We start from the raw sequence: 22,006 nt of genomic DNA, 5'->3' as shown, positions 1-22,006 counted from the left end.
TGAGGCGGTGTCAGTATAAGTAACTGAGTTTTGACTGTTGCTTGTTTGGCTGTTTTTAAAACATAAATCTAATCAAAGTATGACAAATTCTGGAATCCTATGCACCTATACTATCTTACTTTTTCTTTTTCTTTTTTATTCAACTTCTGTTTTTTTTTTTTTTTCACTTTTGATCCAAAAGGAGATTACATTAAGGGAAAGTTAAAGGAAAAAAAAAGAATCTAGTACTAATAGTTTTTTTTTTTTTTTTAAAAAATAGTACTAATAGTTTTCAACTCTTGAAAAAGGATCTATAATTTCTTTTGGGGTAAAATTGTCTCTTGTAATTTTACTTTATTGATTTTTATAACTTTTATATCTGTATTTTGATGTTATTTCACTTTTTAATATGTTTATCAATATATTATCAATTTCAACAATAAGTAATAATTATTTTAAAATAATAATTAAATTTACACTATAACTAATATAACTAAAACTAATTTAAAATTTCTCATGTATTTATTTGACTATATATTATATAAAAAAATTGTAATTTTTTCATACTAATATATATATATATACAACTAATAATATTATCGATATCGTTAGTTATGTTATTATAAATTTAATTATTTTAGCAAATCATATTTTATTTAAAATAATAATTTAAATATATTAATTATTCTTGTTTATTTAATATTAAAATATTAGAAGAAACATTTATAAAGTAAGACACTAAATAAAGTGAAAAGTTATAAAGCAAAAATTATATGTTAACAAATAAAATAAGATATTGTTTGTCATAAATAAAAAAATAATTATTATAACTCTGTGAATTTAAATTATAATTATATTCCTTTTTTTTTAGAATTTATAATTATATTCCTTAAAATTTTGTATAAGGATATAATTATATCCAGATTTTTGAGTTATAAAACTACATTTTTCAACTCTTTTAAATGTCCGATGTTATGAAATAACTTAGTTGCTAAAAATAAATTTCAGTGTAATCCTTTCATTTATTATTCATAAAATTTGAATGGGAATCCAAACGACAACGAACGATAATAATTATCAATAAAGTCATAAAATTCAAGTTTTTAAACATCAAAACAGTTTATACATGGGCAAACAACAGATGTTCAAAAAGTACCTGGTGTCATTTTGAACTGCAGCAAAACATGAGCATCAAAGGAAGAAGAAGCTTTAAATAATCCAAATGAGTGTTATCGATTTTCAGTCAGGTTATACGCACATGCTTCTACAAAACAAATCCATGATCAATAATAGTATAAATTCGCACCTCCGACGGAAGCACATTTAATGACTCTTGAAGCATCTATGAAAAATTTGAGAATCCATAGACAAGTACTGTTAGTGGATGTAATATCTTTAAAATAAAAATATGGAGGTACTCTACTTACACGCACGCAAAATGGAGCTGGTGAATTTTTTCTCTTGCATTTATTGTTGTTGATTTTGAATTTTTTTATGAAAATATTTATTTTGTAAAACCAAAAGAAGCATTTGATGAAAGGAATGCACTTCACATAGACATAAAATCATTCATAGGTAGCTAGAAAGTGTTTCCTCAAACAAGTCATGCTTGTGCTTGCATGATTTATTAAACAACATGACATCAAGATTTAAATATAATTCAAAAAAGATGAAAGCGAAGCTGAAATGGGAGAAAAATTAATTAATGCAAAAATTTCAGTAATCCAATTGAGTAAACTATAGTCCAATAGTCCAATTTCCCCTTCGAATCAAAGAACAAAGGGTATTTTTAAAAATATCTCATTTTTTGAAATCTTTATATAAATACTCTTTTTTGATAGTTTATTAGTAATTATTGGTAACTAATTGATAAATTAAAGATAAAAGGAATATTTCAGCAAAATTTTAAAAAATGAGATATAGAGGTAATTTTTCAAGAACAAAACAGACACCCGAAGTGTGTGAGCCCAATTTGGCAAATGCATTGAATTGGGCTAAGCTACATTTCAGCCCAAAGAACAAAACAGATAGTACCCAAAGTATGAGCCTAATTTAGCGAATGCATTGAATTGGGCTAAGCCACATTTCAATTTTATTAGAAAAACACAGAACAGAATGTTGCAGTTCAATTCAAAGTTTCCAGCAAAATCCTAAAAAAAATTAGATTGAAGTGACAGTGAAAGACAGGAAGACGAGAATAGAGGAACACGATTGAAGCAAATATAAATGGCAGAGAAGGTCGACGTGAACGCCAAATGGGACGCGTGTCTCGATCTGACGGTTCGTCGTTTCGTTTACTCATCCCTGGCCGGTGCTTTTAGCGGTCTCCTTTTCTTCAGTCAGTTCTATCTCTCTTATTATTATTATTACTCTGTTTGCTGCTGTAGTTTGTTTATAGTGTTCCTATGAAAGTAATTGCTGTTGTTGTTTAAGTTATTTAATTAGGTTTTCTTTTTCTTGCATTATAAATTTTAAATTGAAATTTATGGTTTTCTATTAGGTTAGAAACTAATTCAGTTTTGTGCTTTATCTATGTGCTTGCTATTTGCTTAGCTGTTTAGATGTCAGTTAATAATTTGGAGAAATGGATTCAACAAATTATTGTATGTAGTTTTAGTCTAATTTGATCGTATGATGTGGCCGAGTTAGATTAGATTTAATTTTAACTTACAGGGCCAGCTTAGTGCTTGTTTAATAGTCAGTTATTGAACTTTCAAATCTATGCGATGATTTTCTTTTATTGATTATTATGACTTATAAGAATTGAAGTGTGTTTCCTTGCAAGTAAATGTAATTCACGTGTGATACATTGAATTGAAAGTTGATTTCTGACTTCCTTTATTTGCAAATATAAATCAGGGACTCCGGTGACTCGCTGGGCATCTGTTGCTTTAGGTGCTGGTGTCGGCATTGGCTCTGCTTACTCTGATTGTAATCGTATTTTTAACGGATCTCATGCGGAATTGACTGCTGCTCCCATTCCTAACATATCAAATGCTCCTGCTCATGAGGTACATGTTAATCTGTGTGGAAAACAAATTTACGCTTTTGTTTTCTTTTTATTCATTGCATGTGTTCAGTCAACTCAAGGCAACTTCTCAAATAGGAGTTGCAATATGCAAACTGCTTATGTCAAGTTCTTATTTTAATTAAAGGATTAAAGTTTTAATATATTTAGCAACATAATTCGACAATATCATCATTATCTTTTTACCTATGAAGTTACAGAAGAACTATTTTTCTTGACCATTTTATATGACTATATGTCATCGAATATGTTGTATATAACCCAAAATTCCCAACCTATTTATATTTTTACCAATGGTTCTGAATTGGAGTTCTTCACATATTTCTTTTAAAAGTTCTTCTATTTCCTGCATTTCTTTCTTGACTCCTGAGTCCTGAGATATGGATTAGCTTTGTTAAGATAACAGTCTATGTTCCAGTTTTGGAGGTCAGGTTTAGAACTTGAAAACCATTCTTCATGATGATATGAATATCATTTCAAAGCAATCATATTTCTGCTAATGCTAATGACTTGAATTGAAGTGATGATTCTCAAATTAATATCTTGAACCTTCATGACCTCAAGTAATTGAAAAGTTTAGTAGGATAAGGAGCCTGAATTTTGTAACTTAAAATGGTTTATGATTCTTATCTTGTGTTGCATGGAAACAGAAACGGAAGCAAAAATGGAAGAAGAAACCGATACAACAAACAGCTTTTTCTTTTAATATATAAGAAGTAGAAATATGGGGGAAACACGTAGATAATTATAAATATTAAAATTATAAAATTTAGTTATTTCAAATTTTATCTATTAATTTTTTTTGATGTGGATGAATTATGTATATTTATACAATTAATTAAATAAGCCATTTTAACATAATTATAATTTTAATTCATTAAATAAATAAAAACTTGTCTACGAATTCCATAACCAGTAAGAGTTCCACAATTATAAGAAAAATATAATCCAATAAAAATTAGCATAATTTTTTTTATATCTCTTCTAAACTAACATTATTCTCTTTAATTTGTTTGTAGATCACTCTTTCATATTTTTATAGGAAATGGATTTCCATTGGGAAGCCAATGTCTAATTTTTGTTGTTTACTGAAATGATCCCGAAAGATTTTGTTTCGGGGAATTTCAAAAATAAAAATGTTTCGCAAATGGAAAAGCGCAACTTGTTTAAGGTTTTCAATTGTCATGTGTTATGACCCGTTGATATGGATCGAGTCACAGGGCGTTGACCTTCGTTTGAAGGCTGTCCTGTACTTGACTTGTTACGTTTTCGAGCTATGGTGATTGTTGGAGCTCAAACGGAGAGCTGCCTATCCGGGAACTCGTTAGAGAGAGTTGCCTATCTGAGTTGTTTATAATTTTCTGGTTGTCTTTATTAATAAGCTGAAATAGCTATTTATAATACAACTAGTCTTTAGTAGCAAGATCCTAATAGAACTAGGAAATATAAGAAGATTCCTAATTAGAATATAACTAGGAAACATAACAATAGTAAATAAGAAAACAAACTAAATAAGAAACATAATCCTACTTAATAGCTATTAAATAATAAACTGCCATTTAAGCCTAATTGCTTGATTCTTCTTTTCCTGGAATAAGACTTACTTTAGAATAAGTACATAACATCACTCCCCTCCTCCAAAACGAGCTTGCCCTCAAGCTCGAATGACGGACATTTCAGGATCTTTAACCATTGTTTGCATCGTCATCTGGAATGGTAACCTCAATAAAAAATAACCTTTTACATTGATGGCGCGGTGAGAATAATTCATCACAATTGTAACAAAGACCTTTGGCTCTTCTCTCTGCCATCTCTGCACTGCTTAGTTTCTTAATCAACGGAGGAAGAGTTGAGGCAGTTCCACTCGCTGTCGTTTTTGTGGCATCTACCATTTTTAGAGGTGCCCCTAATTTTTGATTTTCAGAACATCTTTCCAGCAGTAAACGTCTCTCAAAAGCTCGAGCAAGACTCATAGCTTCCTCCAAATTTTCCGGTTTAGCCAACTCCACATCAATTTGCAACCTTTCTGATAACCCCGCCATCATTATTGCCACCTGGTGTTCTGGGATGATAGAATTAGTTCGAGCTAATAACCCCTGAAATTTTTCAAGATATTCTTCGACAGTGCCAGTTTGTTTAAGTGAGATTAACTCTCCTACCGGATTACTATGAACTGGTGGACCAAACCGCATATTGCAATATTTTTTGAATACTTCCCATCTCAAGTGTGGGTTTGCTTTTTCTAGATGAACAAACCAGAGTTGAGCAGCCCCTATTAGATGAAACGAAGCCAGTCCAAGCCATTCTTCTTGTGGGGTTTTCTGGTGAGCAAAGAACTGCTCGCAACGTGTCAGCCAGCCTAGAGGGTCCTCCTTACCGTTGTAGGTGGGAAATTCTAGCTTTGTGTAACGCGGAACAACCCCACTTTTTCCTTCGTTACTAGATGAATTTGCAGTTTGCTTGGAACCATGAATCTGACTGCCACTATCCTCCACATCCTTCCCTTTTCCGATTGTTTCTTCCTTTTGCTGAGACATGGCATCAACACGTGCAGATAGGGCTGCCTGTCCAGCTGCTAAGGCTGCCTGATCTGCTGACAGTTTGCGCATCATCTCCAAAAGTTGTTCCATCTGAGCATGTGTATCCCCCATGACTATCTGATACCAAATTGTTATGACCCGTTGATATGGATCGAGTCACAGGGCGTTGACCTTCGTTTGAAGGCTGTCCTGTACTTGACTTGTTACGTTTTCGAGCTATGGTGATTGTTGGAGCTCAAACGGAGAGCTGCCTATCCGGGAACTCGTTAGAGAGAGTTGCCTATCTGAGTTGTTTATAATTTTCTGGTTGTCTTTATTAATAAGCTGAAATAGCTATTTATAATACAACTAGTCTTTAGTAGCAAGACTCCTAATAGAACTAGGAAATATAAGAAGATTCCTAATTAGAATATAACTAGGAAACATAACAATAGTAAATAAGAAAACAAACTAAATAAGAAACATAATCCTACTTAATAGCTATTAAATAATAAACTGCCATTTAAGCCTAATTGCTTGATTCTTCTTTTCCTGGAATAAGACTTACTTTAGAATAAGTACATAACATCATGCATCATATTTCTTATGTAGGTTATTTGCAAACTCTTGCATGCTTTTGCATCTAAGGTTACATAAACACGAGGAGTGTGTTACTGTTTGGTGACAATTATACAACTTGTTGCAAGTTGGGTCCAAATTCTTCATGAAGTATAAACTTACTGTTGCTTGCAGCCTTCATACTTTAGCTTACATAATAGTCTGTTTATTTGTGCTCTTTATAGCAGTAGTTTTTTTTATACTTCTTTTTCAGTTCTTCCAATTTCTCTCATTTCCTTTCTGCTTCTCCTATTAAATTTTTCTCTTCTTTTTTTCTTTATTGATGTGGAAAAATGTCATAATTTCTTACTTTTAATCTTCACACACTCAAATGTGTTTAACCGTTGAATCATATTGCTATATTCATCATTTCATGTCTTTTACTTGCCTTATTCTTGCAATATATGTTGATTAGAGCACAAGATGTTTTTCTAAGACATGGGTTGATTCGATGAAGGCACAATATTTAGTTGACGGGCTTTGGTATTTAAATACGATGATTTAGCAAGATACAGGGACATGAAAGAAGAGGGACAAAATTGTATGGCTTAGAATTAGATGTTAATATTTACATACAATGATTCAACACATGTGACATTATCTTGAATTGTCAAACAACTATCAATGTCCTGACATGGTAGTATTCATCTATTCATGTTAATTGAAAAAGAAAAAAGAATTTTATTTGATTTATGTTTGCATCACTAGATGATTTTTATGTCCGGCTTGTGTAGTGGGTTCATTATTTATAGAAAATTAAAATAAATTATTTAAAAAGCAAGTGGTTGATTTATTCATATTTATGCTTATGATAACGTATTTCAGAATAAATATCTGTTGGACGTGTGGAAGAGATTATGTTTTCATGTTGTGCTCTTTTTGTAGAAACTTATACCTAGCAACTATTGAGTACCTGTTTTTGGCATCAAATCGTACATGTCAACATTAAATTGAAAGGTTGATCAGTATATGTTACGCTTATTATGAGATAATCATATAAGGCTGTGCTTTTGTTTCACAGGTTGGCCACGAATGAGCTGATACTTAAATTTAACGTGACGAGTGGATTGAAAATCAAGACTTGATGAAATTGGAATTGTTGCTGGTTTTTGACAATGTAGTTTAAACATTGTTGATGGATAAATAGTGAACTTGATGTATGGAAAGTCTTACATGCTTTCTACTATCTTTTATATGTAGTTTTACTGAGGTAAATTTTTGTTTGGGAAAGGAAATGAAAGAAATAACCATTTCAGCTGATAGCTGTTTGGAATCTCTATTTAAGTTTTTTTTTTTTAATGAATTTAGAGAATGGATAAATTACATTAGAAGTGTGATTTTTTTCAAATTTGGTGTATGAACTTTTATTTATTTTATATCATTATTTCAACTCTTTAAAAATGTATCAAACGAGTATTTTTATCCATTTTCTATCTTCAGACTACCAATAAGGCTAAAATTTATAATTGGATTATTGCACTTACAATCAAATCATCACTTTTCTTTATGATGTATAAATTGAAATAAGAACGAGAGCTATTTTTGTGTTTTAATACATTGGTGACAAAAAATAACTAAAAATACATTTTTGATATATTTCAATTTTTTTTTTGATAATTGGGGAGAGAGAATGCTTGTGTGAGGATTTGAACCCACGACCTTTTGCTGCTCGGCACTTATAATATTTGAACTATAAAAGTTTAATTTGAAAAGTCCATACATTACTGATTTAATTTTTTCTTTAGTGAAGTCCTATTTAAACATTTACATATTGATATTTCTGTTAAAATGACTTTACTAGAGAGGAAATCCTGAAATCCATGTTAAATGGGCATCCAGTATTTTGTGCGACTTATGAAATTTAGTAAATTTTACTTCTTCAAATTTGATATCGGACCAAATAATTAAGAACAACTATGGAATTGACAGCTTACAGTGCTATTGTAATTTTGTAATTCTAATACAAGCGTGTTCTGAGAACCTGTGTTGCATGGAAACTGAAACGGATATGGGTCAAAAGGAAAATGGAATATGTAAGTCCATTTTTTTTGAGAAAATTACAGGAATGGGCTAAATAAGGGCTTTTCTTACAAAAATGCTAAGCCTTCTCAAATCTTACACATGTGCTAATTTTTTCTTTACAATTTTGAGCTAATAACGGAAGATTATTACATTCAATACATAAATGATCTCAGCCTTCCATTTGTCATATTTGTTATTTTTATAGATCTAACACATTTCTTTTCTCCTTTCTTTTATTTTTTCTATTTTCTTATTTCCTCCATTAATAGCCATAGTTAACTTTTTTTTCTATCTTCTTCCTCTTACCCATTTAAAATTATATTGTCTTTTTCATTTTTTCCGTATACCACATCTCTGCTCCTATATCTTCTTCATTTTTTTTCTTTTGCTAACAACAAATCATCGCCGCCGTCAGTTCCTATTGTTGTTTTTCATTGTGTGTGTGAAAACGAAACACAAAGAAATTAGCCAGAAACTTTTTTCTCGAGTTACATGAACGAAAAAGAGAGTTTTGTGAAAAGGGGGAGGGATCCAAGAAGGCTAATAAGAGGGGAAATAGAGATTGTACTGTAATGGTGGGTTTGCTGAAGTTAATTTAATTATTAAGTTTATTTATTTCTTTTCTACTTTTGAATTATTAGAAGAAAAAAAAAGAATTTTCCAGGTACACAAGAGAAGTCATATAGTTAATTCCAAGATGCTCAATTTTGTGCTTTAAGACGCTAACTTTATCCACTTCTAACAATTATCCAACAGATTTAAAACAAATGAAAATCAAATTAATAAACTATAAGTGAAGCAAAGGAATATGAAATAAATACCTGAGAGTAGAAATGGGTTGGCATGCACCAATTTTCCGTTAGAAAAAATGGGGTGTGCCTAACTGTTGCAAAAAATTGTTTGGGAAGGAAATGACAATGATTCATAATGAACTTTTCACTAATCTATTTTTCTACTTTGAGATATTCTATGCGTAATGGACCAATCTGGTCCCTGAATTTATGACCCAAAATTAAATAACTCATTCTCATTTATATTGATCAAATTAAGGATAATATTTACATAATTGTAATAATTAATTTAGTACAACTAGTGGATACACGTATGATATATGTATAATACATTTATTGTAGTTAAAATAAAATAGATTGAATATATTAAAAAAAGTTAAAATAATTATAATGTGGTGAATTTAATTTATGTAAAAAAATAAAAAAATAATCAAACATACAAAAAGCCACTTGAAAGATAAATTTTATATAACGAATACATCGTTGATACATTTCCAATACATCTCTAATACGTTTTCGACACATCTCAAATATATTATAATTGTAAATTTATTATTTAAGAAAAACAGTTAATCGACGCATAGATAAGTTAATTTTTTTATGTTTATATGTTATTTAAATTGATTTAGAGATGAAAATTATGTTATTAATTATATTAATTTATTTCAATTTTTAACAATAGAATTTAATTTAATTTTTTTTTATGTTAAATGGCAATGCATTTCTTTAAAAAAATATGATAAAGCAAATGAAAAAGTGATGTATTATTTATGTATCCATATGTATCATCTATTTATATTATTTAAGAGATGTTTTTTTTTTGTTTTTTTATACATTATGTGATATAAATAGTATATTATTATTTGCTAACATCTCTTATGTGCTTTTTTTATTTGTAGTTTATGGTTTTAACAATGTCTTTAGTGAGAAGTTTAGTATATAGTTTTTTTTAGAAAATGTATTTAAGTTGTCTCTAAGATGTATATAAAATGTATTTAAGTTGTCTCTGATACATTATTGATTCATCTCTGATACATCGTGGGATAAAGATGTGGAGGAGGAAATTAGAACTTTTAGGAGGTCTAGTGTTCAGGTGTTGCCAGCCAGAAAAATTGTGAAAATTCTTTGCAACCAAAACTCATCAACCTCGTCATTCAATCCATTTGCTGGAAGTGTATAATTCGATAGAGTTTAATTCAATTTTTTTATTTTATAAAAATGACAGTATATTTATTTAGAAAATATGATAGCATTGCAAATGAGAAAGAAATGTATTATTTATGTATTTAAGATTTATCATGTCTAAGATATAGTTTTTCAATAAATTCCATTAATAGTATGTGACTGTCTTCGAGATATATCTTAAATACATATCAGATACATATGTTATACATATCAAATGCATGTTAGAAACTGCTCAAATACAATGTACCACCGATACATTGTAGACACATTACAGATACATCACACATACATCAATAATACATTACCGATACATCATTGATATATTGTAGATACATCGATCGATTTTTAAACTAGTGAATCATTATAATTGTAGAGTAATTGTTGGTATATGGTTTACAATAATTGAAAATATAAGGAAATGTTTATCTGAGCGATAGTTATAACTTTTTAGCATCACTTTTTTCTCGGCCATTTTATGAATTTAAAAACTAAGTTTATTCAGTCACACCTTGAAAAAATGAGATGTATATATGACGTATCTGAAATGTATCTTGGATGTATTTGTGTTTTTCTATTTAATATATAAATTATACATATCAAAAAACAGTTCAAATGTATACATTTTAAATATATATTAATTAATTAAACGTATTTTGACATGTTTCTTACTTATATTTGTTAGATAAATCTCTAATATTTAATTTATATATATATATAGGATACATATTTTTATATATATATATATATATGGAACACATATTTTTTTAATATGATATATGTTATAAATACATTTCAGATACACGTCATATATTTTGATAGATATATAGGAAACAATAATGCTTAAAATATGTTAGAACATACAAGATACACATAATTTTTAAATGTTAGGCAACTGAACTAAAAAAATACAACCAAATTATAAAGATGTTTATATCGAGCAACAAATTAAACTGTTATTGATGCGTAAATTTTAATTAAAATATATCATACATGTAGCTTTAATTTCAATATGTTATACATACACATTAAAGACACATTATTAATACATATATATGAGAGTGTGTGTATGAATATATATATTCATAATTAATAAAAGAATAAAGCACGTATCAAACATGTAGGAAGAACATTTTTTTATGAATACTCTTTTTGTAACATAATTTATGTATTTTTAAAGTATGTAATACATGTATCTTTTAATTTAAAATATGCTATACATACACTTTATAAGGATATAAATAATAAATATAAATAGTATGTGTGTTTGGGTGTATATGTATACATATATATTTGTTTTAAAAATAAGAGAAAATGATAATTAAATATGTTTCTGATACATTGCCGATACATCGCGGATACATAAATGATACATGTGAATAATTTTGACAAACCGACGCGCGTGACTGACACAAGTCAGACGCGTTTTTGACCCATTCTGACGCGTTTTTGACTTTTTTTTATTTGTTTTGTGAGTGCCATGTGTTGCATTCTCATTGGGAAGGTATTAAATGTAAAGTTTTAGCTTTTTTAGGTGGTGATGTAATAATAGAGATGACTTAGCATTTTTGTAATATTGTTCCTTTTTTTGTATAGTTTTATTATTTACTCCATTTTTTTCCTATAAAACTAAAAATCTAATAGAAAAATTCTAATAAATTAATAAATTGTTGATGAGTTAATATTTAATAAATCCATTACTTATATAAAAAAATTGATGTATTGATATTCATTTTGAAAATTTAAATCTATTTAATGATTTTTATTCTTTTGGACCAAATAACATATCGTTTGGCATAAAAAAGATTGAAAATAGCCAAACGACATGTGATTCGTCCAGAATTTTGGCTTCCTGATTCTGCCAGTGTCTACATTAACAAATGTGTAATATAATCATGAAAAACAGAAATACATCCTTTTCAAAGAAGAACCTTAGAAGGAGAGGATTCCTGAACATTAAAGCCATGTTTGGTTCATGGAATGAAATAGCATGAAATAAAATAGCTATTCCATAAGGAATAAAATAACCATTTTTTATTTTTTGAGAATGGAATAATTACTCCATGAAGCAAAGCAAAGAATAGTCAGTCTATACGGAATAGCTATTCCATTCCGCACCTATTCCATGAACCAAACATAGTCTAAAAGTAAAATACAGCTTTAGTTAAGGAACACTAAATTGAAGCCAAAATTATTAATTATATTTTGATCCCTTCCATGATTCATAGACTGCAAGAAATTGTTTCAAAAACCAACAATCTGAGCTAAACCTACCGGCTCATTTTTAGACACAAGATTGGATATAGGCGCTAATTATGAACCATTCTAAGAACAAATCAGAGAAGTTACTACATTATTGAGAACATTTCATCTTTGAAATCTCTTCCAGCAAAATCAAGTGGAGCAACGGCCCTGACTGTCATTCTCCAGCCTCTTACCATTATTATACTCATTCTATGCTACACTGACCCTCAAAAGACAAGGATTCCATGAAACATTCAACTGTTTTATATACAGTCATCAATTCAATTAACAGTCATTATTACCTGTGATTTCATTTGATCAAGTTCTTCAGCTCATCCTCTCTGTTTCATCATTGGATGCAGAGAGATATCCAACCTTTACCACTCGCATCTGATATGTTAACCACCGAAATGTACCTGAATTATCCAACACAAGAAACAATTATGCACAATACACAAAACCCATCAAATTTCTATTGAAAAACTATTAATTGGTTCTCACTTTAAATCACACATATTAAAGATAGATTTTCAATGGCCAATCCTGAATTTTCCGGTGGAATCGGACTCGTGCAGAATTTGACAACCATAATTATAAATAAGATAATCACGCATACCTCTTTATCTGGGTTTGTACAATTGGCTCACTGTAGCATTAAGGTCTCGATCTCCAATTAACGGATGACATTGCTGCATCCTACTGACATATACATTATCTAGCTTGGGTGTGATCACTGATCCTTGAGAAAAAGTCTTCATTTCATGGCAACTTTCTAATTTTAAGCTTTCTAACATTGGGAATTCAAGAGAAGAAGTCTCATTACAGAAACTTGTAAGCTCGCGTAAGCATTCAAGTTTCATATACCTTAGTTGAGGAAACACAGTTATGTCCTTGCTGCTTCCTTCTTCTTCTTCTTCTTCTAGTACAATTACTTCCTTTAACACATTGCAATGCCTTACGTGTAGTCCTTGGAGTTGGGGAAGACCCTTAGCTATAGAAACTGACAAAATATTTCTCAAACTATCGCATATAAAGACTTCCAAATCTTGCAATGACGGGAATTCAAGAGAGTAAGCCCCACTGCAGATGCTTGTGAATTCAGGCAAATCCCAAAGTTTCAGAGACCTTAGTTGAGGGAACACAATTATGTCCTTGCTGCTTCCTTCTCCTTGTTCTTCGTCTGCAATTATTTGCTTCAACAGTGGGCAATTCTTTATGTCAAGTACTTGTAATTGAATCCTCTTAGCCAGAGAAACTGAGAAAATGTGTTTCAGATTAGCACAATCCTTGATTCTTAGTGTTGTCAGGTTTTCAAAGGCAATGACGTTTTCTGGTATTTTCTTCAAAACATATTCAAGTTTTGGTAGCCCCGCCAGAAACATGTCTTGAAGGTGAGAGAACGCTGCAGAAGTATTATTCATTCCTTCCAAATCAAATATCTCACTTATTGAATCACAGTGACTAACAGAAAGCTTTTCCATTATGGCGTGGCTAGGGATATTGGCAGCCGACAAGGTTTTACAATATTCAACAACCAAAGACTTGAATTTACTTGGATCCACATACGGTGATGGGATTACTGAATCCCTTACTGCTAACTCTCCTAACAACATCTGCAATTGTATTGATTAATTTATCATTAGGAAATGGGTTACTGTTGTGATTAACTTATCAAATAAAAATAAAAAGATAAGAGAGATTGTGCTACATACCACTTCCTCCAACATTACATTTAGGTCTTTATCCAAATAATAGTTGCTCCCATTTATCACCATCTCCTTTAGTTTTGGTGTGAAGACTGATCCTCCATAGCAGAATTTTCCCATCTGATTGCATTTAGACAACGTAAGGGTTTCCAGTAGAGGCAATTCTACTGTGACATTAATGCAGAAACTCCTGAGACTGGGTAACCAATTAAGAGTTAAAGTGTGTAGTTGAGGGAATACAATTCTGGACTTGCTGCTTTCTTCTTCGTCCTTGCGACTGCCAGCTGACATGAGATATAATAATCTCGTACTATATTCGATCTCTAAGACTCTTAGATTTTGAAAAACTGTGATTTCTTGAGGAGCCTTGTAACAAACTTGCTCCAAATTGAACAGCACTTCTGATTCTAGGCTACTATGCATCCGAACTTTTTGCAGGTTGTGCATCCCTTCAATTAATTTGGATGAATATACACCCCATGATTCCTTGTTGTGATCATAAACATCGCAAGATGAATTCTTGTTCATTAAAGAAAGCTGCATAACATATATTCAAATTATTAGAGGCCAGTTTAAATCAAAAAGGTGGTTTTTAGGGCAAATTGAAGAGCTAGTTGTACATATAATAAAATTATTTTTTAGGGGGAAATTCTATGAACCCTTTCTCTAATTATAAACTAATTTATCATAAGATACTAAATTATATCTTATTTTTTTATTAAATTGGACCCTTCATCTTCATGCTATTTGAATATAATTTAAAGAAAATTGAACAAAACTAGCAAAATTTCTAATTCATAATATAATTGTCAGGCCTAATCACTTAGATAGAAGGATTCTTTTTAAATCATTAAATATTTTATTTAATGTATAAAATGATAAATATATTAAAACTAAAAAGTTTTCTTAGAGCAACTGCTAATTTAAAACGGATGCAGTGGGATTAAAAAAGAAATTCTTGATTCAAAAAAAAAATCCAATTGAAAATTGATACCTGTAGCCGCTGATTTTCACCTGGTGCGAGGTATTTAGTCTTGGTAATACCATAGTTATATTTTTTAATACTTTCTTGCTGTCTTCTCCTTCTTAGGATCCTTGAGAATGGTATTGAACTCAACATTTTTTTGCTCTTTGATACCTTGTAATTCCAACATTCCAATATTTATAGAACGAGCTAAATTTATTTTTTTACAAAATGAATTAAAATATTCATAATTATGATGAAGTTAATAAATATATGCTAAATACAAAAATTATCAAGGAGCAAATTTATATTTTGAATCAGTTATATGTGGAAAGCAAATAAAATAGATAAATGGTCTAATTGGTAAAAACAACATAGAATTTTATGTACTAATTTATCATGAAAATGAATTAAAGGACTAGAATATAGATCGTTGATTATTTAGTTTTTAATTTGGTATAATTGACATATATTATAAAATTATTATACCAAAGTGACACAATCGTTTGCTGAGCAAATATTGATTTGGTCATAGTTTTGAATATGCTAAATTTTTGTAAGATAAAATCCTAGTACCGAGTATTGTTAACAAGCTATAGTAATATGCTTTTGATGAGGTGCGTGCATACCTGTTGCAATTGATCTTCATTAGAAGTAGGATATTTAAATGTCGATGGACAAAACGCCTCCAACTTGCCACAATGCTTCCATTCTATATCTTTCAAGGAGGGCAACTCAATGGAGATATAATTGTCAGAACAAAATGCCGCTAGCTCTGGTAGACTACCAAAATAAAGTGTTGCTAGCATAGGAAACACTATTTTAGTTGTTCTCCGATTGTTGTCGTTTTTATCTTCTTCTTCTGCAATTATGTACCGTAATTGCTTAAAACAAGATATGTCTAGTTTTCTAAGTTGCAATAGTTGTTGTGCTACAGAGGGTCGAAATACTACTTTTAACGAATCAAATCCACACAACTCCAGCATTTGCAGATTTTGTAATTGTAATGAATGCGATGAAAATAGGCAATGCTCCATCTTTGTCATCTTCGTTTTCTCCTTCATGTTGATAGGTGCACACAAAATTCAATTGCATTTGCAAATTGCATAATATAAAAATTGAATGAAATAAAAGCACTAAAATAACAAAAATTAAAAAAGTTTCAAAATGTTAAAATGTTATGATCATAGGCTGCTCGATGCTTATTTATTTACAAAATGCAATTTAGCATCAGATGAAGCCAATTTTAAAAGGTCTAATGTCTTAAAAAACCCCGACCTTTTAGCCCCTTTTCAATCATACCCTGACGTTGAAAATTTGTCAATTTTACCCCATTTTGCATTTTTGTGTTTCAATTGTACCCTGAAAAATTAAATTAACGTCTTTTTCGTTTGGAAATTTGTTTAAAACATTCTCCATGTCTAGCATATATTAATTGTACGTTTTTAAAATTCATTTAAATTTAGTTAAATTAATTAAGAATTTAAGTTAGTGTTAATATGATTATGGGTTTTAGTTAGTTTTTAAAAATAAAGGACTTATTTGTATTTTTTTGAATAAAAAAGAATTTAATTTCATGTTTAAACTTAGTTAATTGAATGATTTCATCATTTAAGTTAAAAAATTAACAAAAATTAAAAAATTGGGGTACAATTGAAAACGGAAAATTTAAAAGTGGGTAAAATTGACAAATTTTCAACGTCGGGGTGGAATTGAAAAAAAAAATAAAGGTGAGGGTTTTTTGAGTGATTAGGCCATTTTAAAATTACACTACTTTAAAATATCATATGAAATAACAAATTTTTAATATAAAAAATAAAAGACATAAATATCAGAAAGTGGGATAATAGACATTTCTTCTCTATTATTTTAGAAGGTTTATTGTGTTCACATATTTATAGAAAACATATATTTATTATCATTTTTTTTATTTATCCTTATTAAAAAAAATTATACATCATGTTAAATGTAATAATAATTTATTTGGAGAAGATAATAGAAAGCAAAAGAGTACATTTAATCTAAAATATTACTAGATATAGAAATTAAACATTTAAAACTAGCCAACTGTAAGCTGAATATAAAAAAGAATGCATACCTGGTGCAATTGATCCTCCCTAGAAGTAGGATGACCATCAGGTTTAGTTTCTTGAACACTTTCTTGTTGTCTTGGAGACATGAACGTTGATGAAGCTGCACCAAATGTCTCCAACTTGGGACATTTTTCCCATTTTGCATTTTTCAATGAGGGAAACTCAAAGGAAATATGACTATGAGCACATAAAGCCGCTAGCTCTGGTAGGTTATCAAAATTAAGGGTCACTAGCATAGGGAACACTATTTTAGTGTTGTCCTTTTCTTCTTCTTCTTCTTCTTCTTCTTCTTCTTCTTCTTCTGCAATTATGTACTGTAATTGCTTGCAACGGACTATGCATAGTTTTAAAAGTTGCACCAGTTGTTGTGCTACCAAAGGTCGAAATACCACTTTTAGGGAATGGCAGTCGATCAACTCCAGCATCTGTAAATTTTTTAATTGTAGCCAATGCAATGAGAATAGACAATGCTCGATCTTCACCTTCCTCGACTTTTCCTTCACGTTGATATGAAAATAAATTAGCTTATATCCTATAAAATTTGACATGACTTAAATATGGATTATTATTTAGTGTGGCCCTTATTTTCAATTTGATATCGAAGCTTCAATTTGTATCGAAATGGTACTCTAAATTTAATTTACATTTCAGGTGATGGTATACTTGATAAATTCAAGTGCGTGCATGCTAATGGATCATTTCAGAAATAAAACTATTTGTTCAATGACCATCCGCCACATTAGCATGCATCAACGTGCATTTATCCAAGGACTATCCCATGGCATGAAATGTAAATTAAAATTAGGATACTACTTTGATATTAATTGAAGTTTTGATACTGAACTGAAACTGGAGGCACACATTTGGTACCATACTGGCCAATAACCCACGCAAAGATATTTGACAGCATAAAAATCATACCTGGCAGCTCATTGTCGATGAATCTAATTGCCCAGCAACTGTTTTTAGTTTTTCACAATGATCAAGCTTCAACGTTTTTAGTTCTGAAAACAACAGCTCATTGTTGGATGTAACTTTCTCATCACTCTCTTCATCTCCGTAGAAAAACACCTCCATCTTCTCGCAATACTTTATTTCTATATTACAAAGTTGCCTCAATCCTACTGCAGCAGAACGTGGAAACAAATATTTCAATTCAGAACTAGCCTTGATTCTCATATCTCTCAAATTATTAAAACATGGGAGGTGACAAATTGGATCATTATTTCTCAATTGACGCCAATTTGTTGCATCAACTATGCATTCTAGTTTATCACAAAAATTGGTCGATATCATCTCCAAGCGTGGAAAACCCTTATCATCTAGCTCATAGCCAATGTTCTTTAAATTTGCCACAAGGTGCAAATCCAAGATTTCAGTTTTCCCAAATAAGATACAGATCCCACTTTTTTTTATTTCTCTTGCATCACCATAAAGATACAGCTCATTTTTTGAATCATTCTTAGGCGCATCTGTGCGTGTGGAGATACGAAATCTTTTAAGGTTCACGAAGACCAGCTCTTTTGGCCAAACTGAGAGATCTTTTAAACCAATCCTCAGTGTAGTTATAGGATGAGACTCTATCTCATGGAGGCAGGCATTGGACCTTCCATCTTCGGTACTTCCAAAATATCTCACGTAAAACTCTTCTAGTTTGAACAATCTGGATAACACGCCTGATGGAATGTACAGCAGGGAATGCATATGCCTCAAATCTAGCAACCTTAAATTCTTAAGTAGCCCTATTTCTTCCGGCAACTCTCTAATGTTCGAAGATCCCAGATCAAGAATTTGGAGAGAAGCTAGAAATCCAATTGTAGATATCTGGCCAGACTCGATATTGTGAAGACGCAACATTTGAAGTTTCTTCAAAACATCAAGAGGCTGCGGCATTAATGGAATTTTCAAAGATAAAACTTTGATTTCATTCATATCTTCGAAAACGTTGTTAGGCAAGAATTGACAACCATAGTGGTATGCAATATGTAGAAGTTGTAGCTTTGGGCATACCAATTTTCCAGGATGCTCGTCGATTTCTCTGCACATGAGTGAAATCGCAGAGCAATCTTTGTAATTTTCTATATCCCGGTCAGGCCACATTTTCATTTTAGCATCACAGCTTACTATATACCTATGGGGATCTTTGGAGGCAATTCTGATGGCGACATCTCGTACCAGGTCATGCATTTTCACGGACTCATATTGAAGTGAATCACCTTCCATCAACAAAAATGATTCTTTGAGTTCTTGAACAAGAGCATGAACTCTGGTCCTTGCTTGATGAATGGTATGCAGATCCTTAAACCACCCCAACCCAACTCCATATCTGACCAAATCTTGGATCGGAACATTATAATCTTCAGGATACAAGCAACAAAGCAAAAAGCATAACTGGGCATTTTTTTTTCTTATCAGATTATAACTAATTTCCAAATGGGAATACACATCTTCCTGCATATCTGGGTTGCTTTCTTGGTTAGGATTCCTTAATTGTAAGAGTACATCATCCCAAATCTCTTTTGGCTTGTATAGTAATGCCTTGGCCAGAGTTACAATGGCAATAGGCAAGCCTTTGCATTTATTTGAAATGTGTCTTGCCGTTTGATGTAAATTAGGGTCGATAGAACTACCAAGCATCTCCTTGAAGAGAGACCAAGCTTCTTCATCTCCTAAAACATCAATCTTGAAGTTCCTCTTGCTCCTCATTTTACTGCAAACATGTTCGAACCGTGAAGTCAGGACAATCTTGCATTTTGCTTCTTTAGAAGTTGAATTGGGTAATCCTATTGCTTCAAAATTCAACTCCTTCCATACATCATCAAGTATTAGAAGAACATTTTTGTCACTCTTCACGATCCTCTCATGTAGCTTACTAGCTTTTGCAGGCAAAGTCTTCAGCCCCAATTTTTCAAAATTCAAACCCAATTGTTCAGCAATTTCATCTTGAATCTTGCTTAAATCAGGATTCTGGGAGACAACCGTCTTTGCAAACTCCCCAAACAAATTCTCACTGCTGGCTCGTTTAATAAGCATGTTAACCAGTGTGGTCTTACCCACACCGGCAATACCACAAACACCTATCATTCGCAACTTATCATCTTTCAATGCTTTCCAAATTTCATCCTCAATCCACCTCCTCGAATCAAAAAACTTTACACCTGCAGCGTCGAATGTTGATCCAACCTTCGGCGGAGGAGCAGCAATGGCTATCTGATTGAGGAACGACCACTGGCCAGCCTCTTGAATTAGAATAACAACCTTCGTCGTCGTCTTAGCAGCTTTCCTTCCCAAGCGATAACGTGATATTGGATTAGGGCAAAACCCATACAAGCATTTATTATTTCTGTTAATTGCACCATCCAGAAATTCGATCGCCGCTCCATTGACATCATCCACTGATTTCTGCCATTTAACGACGGAAGCAATAGTGTTTTCTAAGTTCCTTGCAGCGTTAACTACAAGCGGATCCACCTCAGTGGTCTTCTTGTCAACCAGCTTCTGCAGCTCTTCTCTTAGGTCGTCAATCTTAGTGTTGCAGAAAACAATGTAGCCAAACTGTCGGCCGATAGGGAGTACCGCTGCTTTTGCAATTTCAACAACAGCTGAACTAGCAATGGAGGTCAGAATTGCCTCCATTTTCTTCTCGCTTTTCCTCTATGCCTCCAATATCTCTGAAACCTGAAATTGAATAAATTGATTACGTTAATTTAGTATTCTAATCAACAAAACACAAATTAAGAAAATGTTCGATATGAACAAAATCATGTGTTTTTCCACTGACCGAGACTTTGTGGCTCGTTTACCAAGCAGCAATTTGTAAAGCATAGCTGCGTTGGAGATCGGACATTCACTACTCAATTTTTTGCTTGTTAAAAATGAAACCCAGAGGAAAAACTTTTGAAACACACACGAAATGGAGATCAAATATGAATTTTGTTCCTTTTTTTTTGTCTTTGTTTTCACGGTTAGATATAAGCAATCATTATTCCTGGTGAAAATAAAACAAAACAATTTTTACTCCAAAATATAAAATTCTATAAAAGCAACCCAAAATAAAATTTAGGGAGCTATCAATTTAATCACTTCCATTGAAAATCAAAAATATGGAGTGATTAACAATGGGGATCGGTTCAAATGGTAAGCGGCTTGATATCGTTTAAGCAGGATTTCGGGTTCGAGTCTTGTGAATGCAGAAAATCTCATTGGCAGATTCATCCACTATACTAGGTGCGCGACGCGTGTAGAATTCGGATTAGTCAGGACAAAGTCCTAAAAATCGGATGGGCAACCAAAAAAATTATAGAGTGATTGGTTGTTTCATTTAACAATACCCTAATTTTGATAAGTATTTTCAAATAAAAAAAGATCTTTTTTAAAATTAAAATAAATTACAACATTAAAAATTTTTAAATAATTTTTTAAATCTAAAAGTTCTAATTTTTTTTGGCACTGTTAAACCTTTTTATAAACTAACTCAAATTTCATTAGTAGAGATACTATGACTAGGGATGTACATGGATCGTCACGGTTATCAGACTGACCATAAATTTCAAACCGATCGGTTTTCTTAATTTGAAAAATTGAAACGAAACAAATCGAAATGAAGCAGTTCGGTTTGGTTCGGCCGATAAACATATACAATAACATTCATGTTAATTATGCATATATGCTACAAGAGATTAAAAAAAGCATTAGAAAGTAAAAAAAGAAAGTATAATCTATTATGCAACTTACCAAGAAAAAGAATCCACAAAATGCTACTCAAGAACCAGAAAGATGCAAAAAGGCAAGACTGGAGCTGGGTAAGTGGAGATGCAACTCTTGGGAAGTAAAGTTCTTATTAAATATGAGAGGTTGAGT

At 31.3% G+C, this 22,006-nt stretch overlaps 2 protein-coding genes across 5 annotated transcripts; one reads left to right on the top strand and one right to left on the bottom strand.

Annotated features, from left to right (window-relative positions):
* The first annotated feature begins 2,101 nt into the window (after positions 1-2,101).
* Positions 2,102-7,423, top strand: LOC126664838 (MICOS complex subunit MIC10-like). Its single transcript, XM_050357412.2, has 3 exons — positions 2,102-2,317; positions 2,839-2,990; positions 7,166-7,423. Exons 1-3 carry the CDS (start codon positions 2,206-2,208, stop codon positions 7,178-7,180), a joined length of 279 nt encoding a protein of 92 aa, XP_050213369.1. The 5' UTR covers positions 2,102-2,205; the 3' UTR covers positions 7,181-7,423.
* A 4,895-nt stretch (positions 7,424-12,318) lies between these two features.
* LOC126682961 (uncharacterized) lies at positions 12,319-21,983 on the bottom strand. Of its 4 annotated transcripts, XM_050378776.2 has the most exons (9): positions 20,928-21,117; positions 18,068-20,824; positions 17,152-17,643; positions 15,683-16,111; positions 15,084-15,227; positions 14,330-14,626; positions 14,096-14,209; positions 13,000-13,996; positions 12,319-12,799 (listed from the first exon to the last, which is right to left on the bottom strand). In XM_050378776.2, the coding sequence occupies exons 2-8, from the start codon at positions 20,780-20,782 to the stop codon at positions 13,004-13,006; spliced, it is 5,184 nt and encodes a 1,727-aa protein (XP_050234733.1). In that variant the 5' UTR covers positions 20,783-20,824; positions 20,928-21,117; the 3' UTR covers positions 12,319-12,799; positions 13,000-13,003. The 4 variants fall into 4 exon arrangements, with proteins under 4 accessions (XP_050234733.1, XP_050234726.1, XP_050234717.1 ...); XM_050378769.2 differs by lacking the exon at positions 20,928-21,117 and adding an exon at positions 21,881-21,983 and having other exon boundaries at positions 14,096-14,626; XM_050378760.2 differs by having other exon boundaries at positions 14,096-14,626; positions 20,928-21,116.
* Positions 21,984-22,006: the final 23 nt, after the last annotated feature.

This window comes from Mercurialis annua, linkage group LG1-X, assembly GCF_937616625.2.
Source record: "Mercurialis annua linkage group LG1-X, ddMerAnnu1.2, whole genome shotgun sequence".
In the NCBI taxonomy this organism is placed as follows: Eukaryota; Viridiplantae; Streptophyta; class Magnoliopsida; order Malpighiales; family Euphorbiaceae; genus Mercurialis; species Mercurialis annua.
This window is presented reverse-complemented; position numbering and strand designations above follow the sequence as displayed.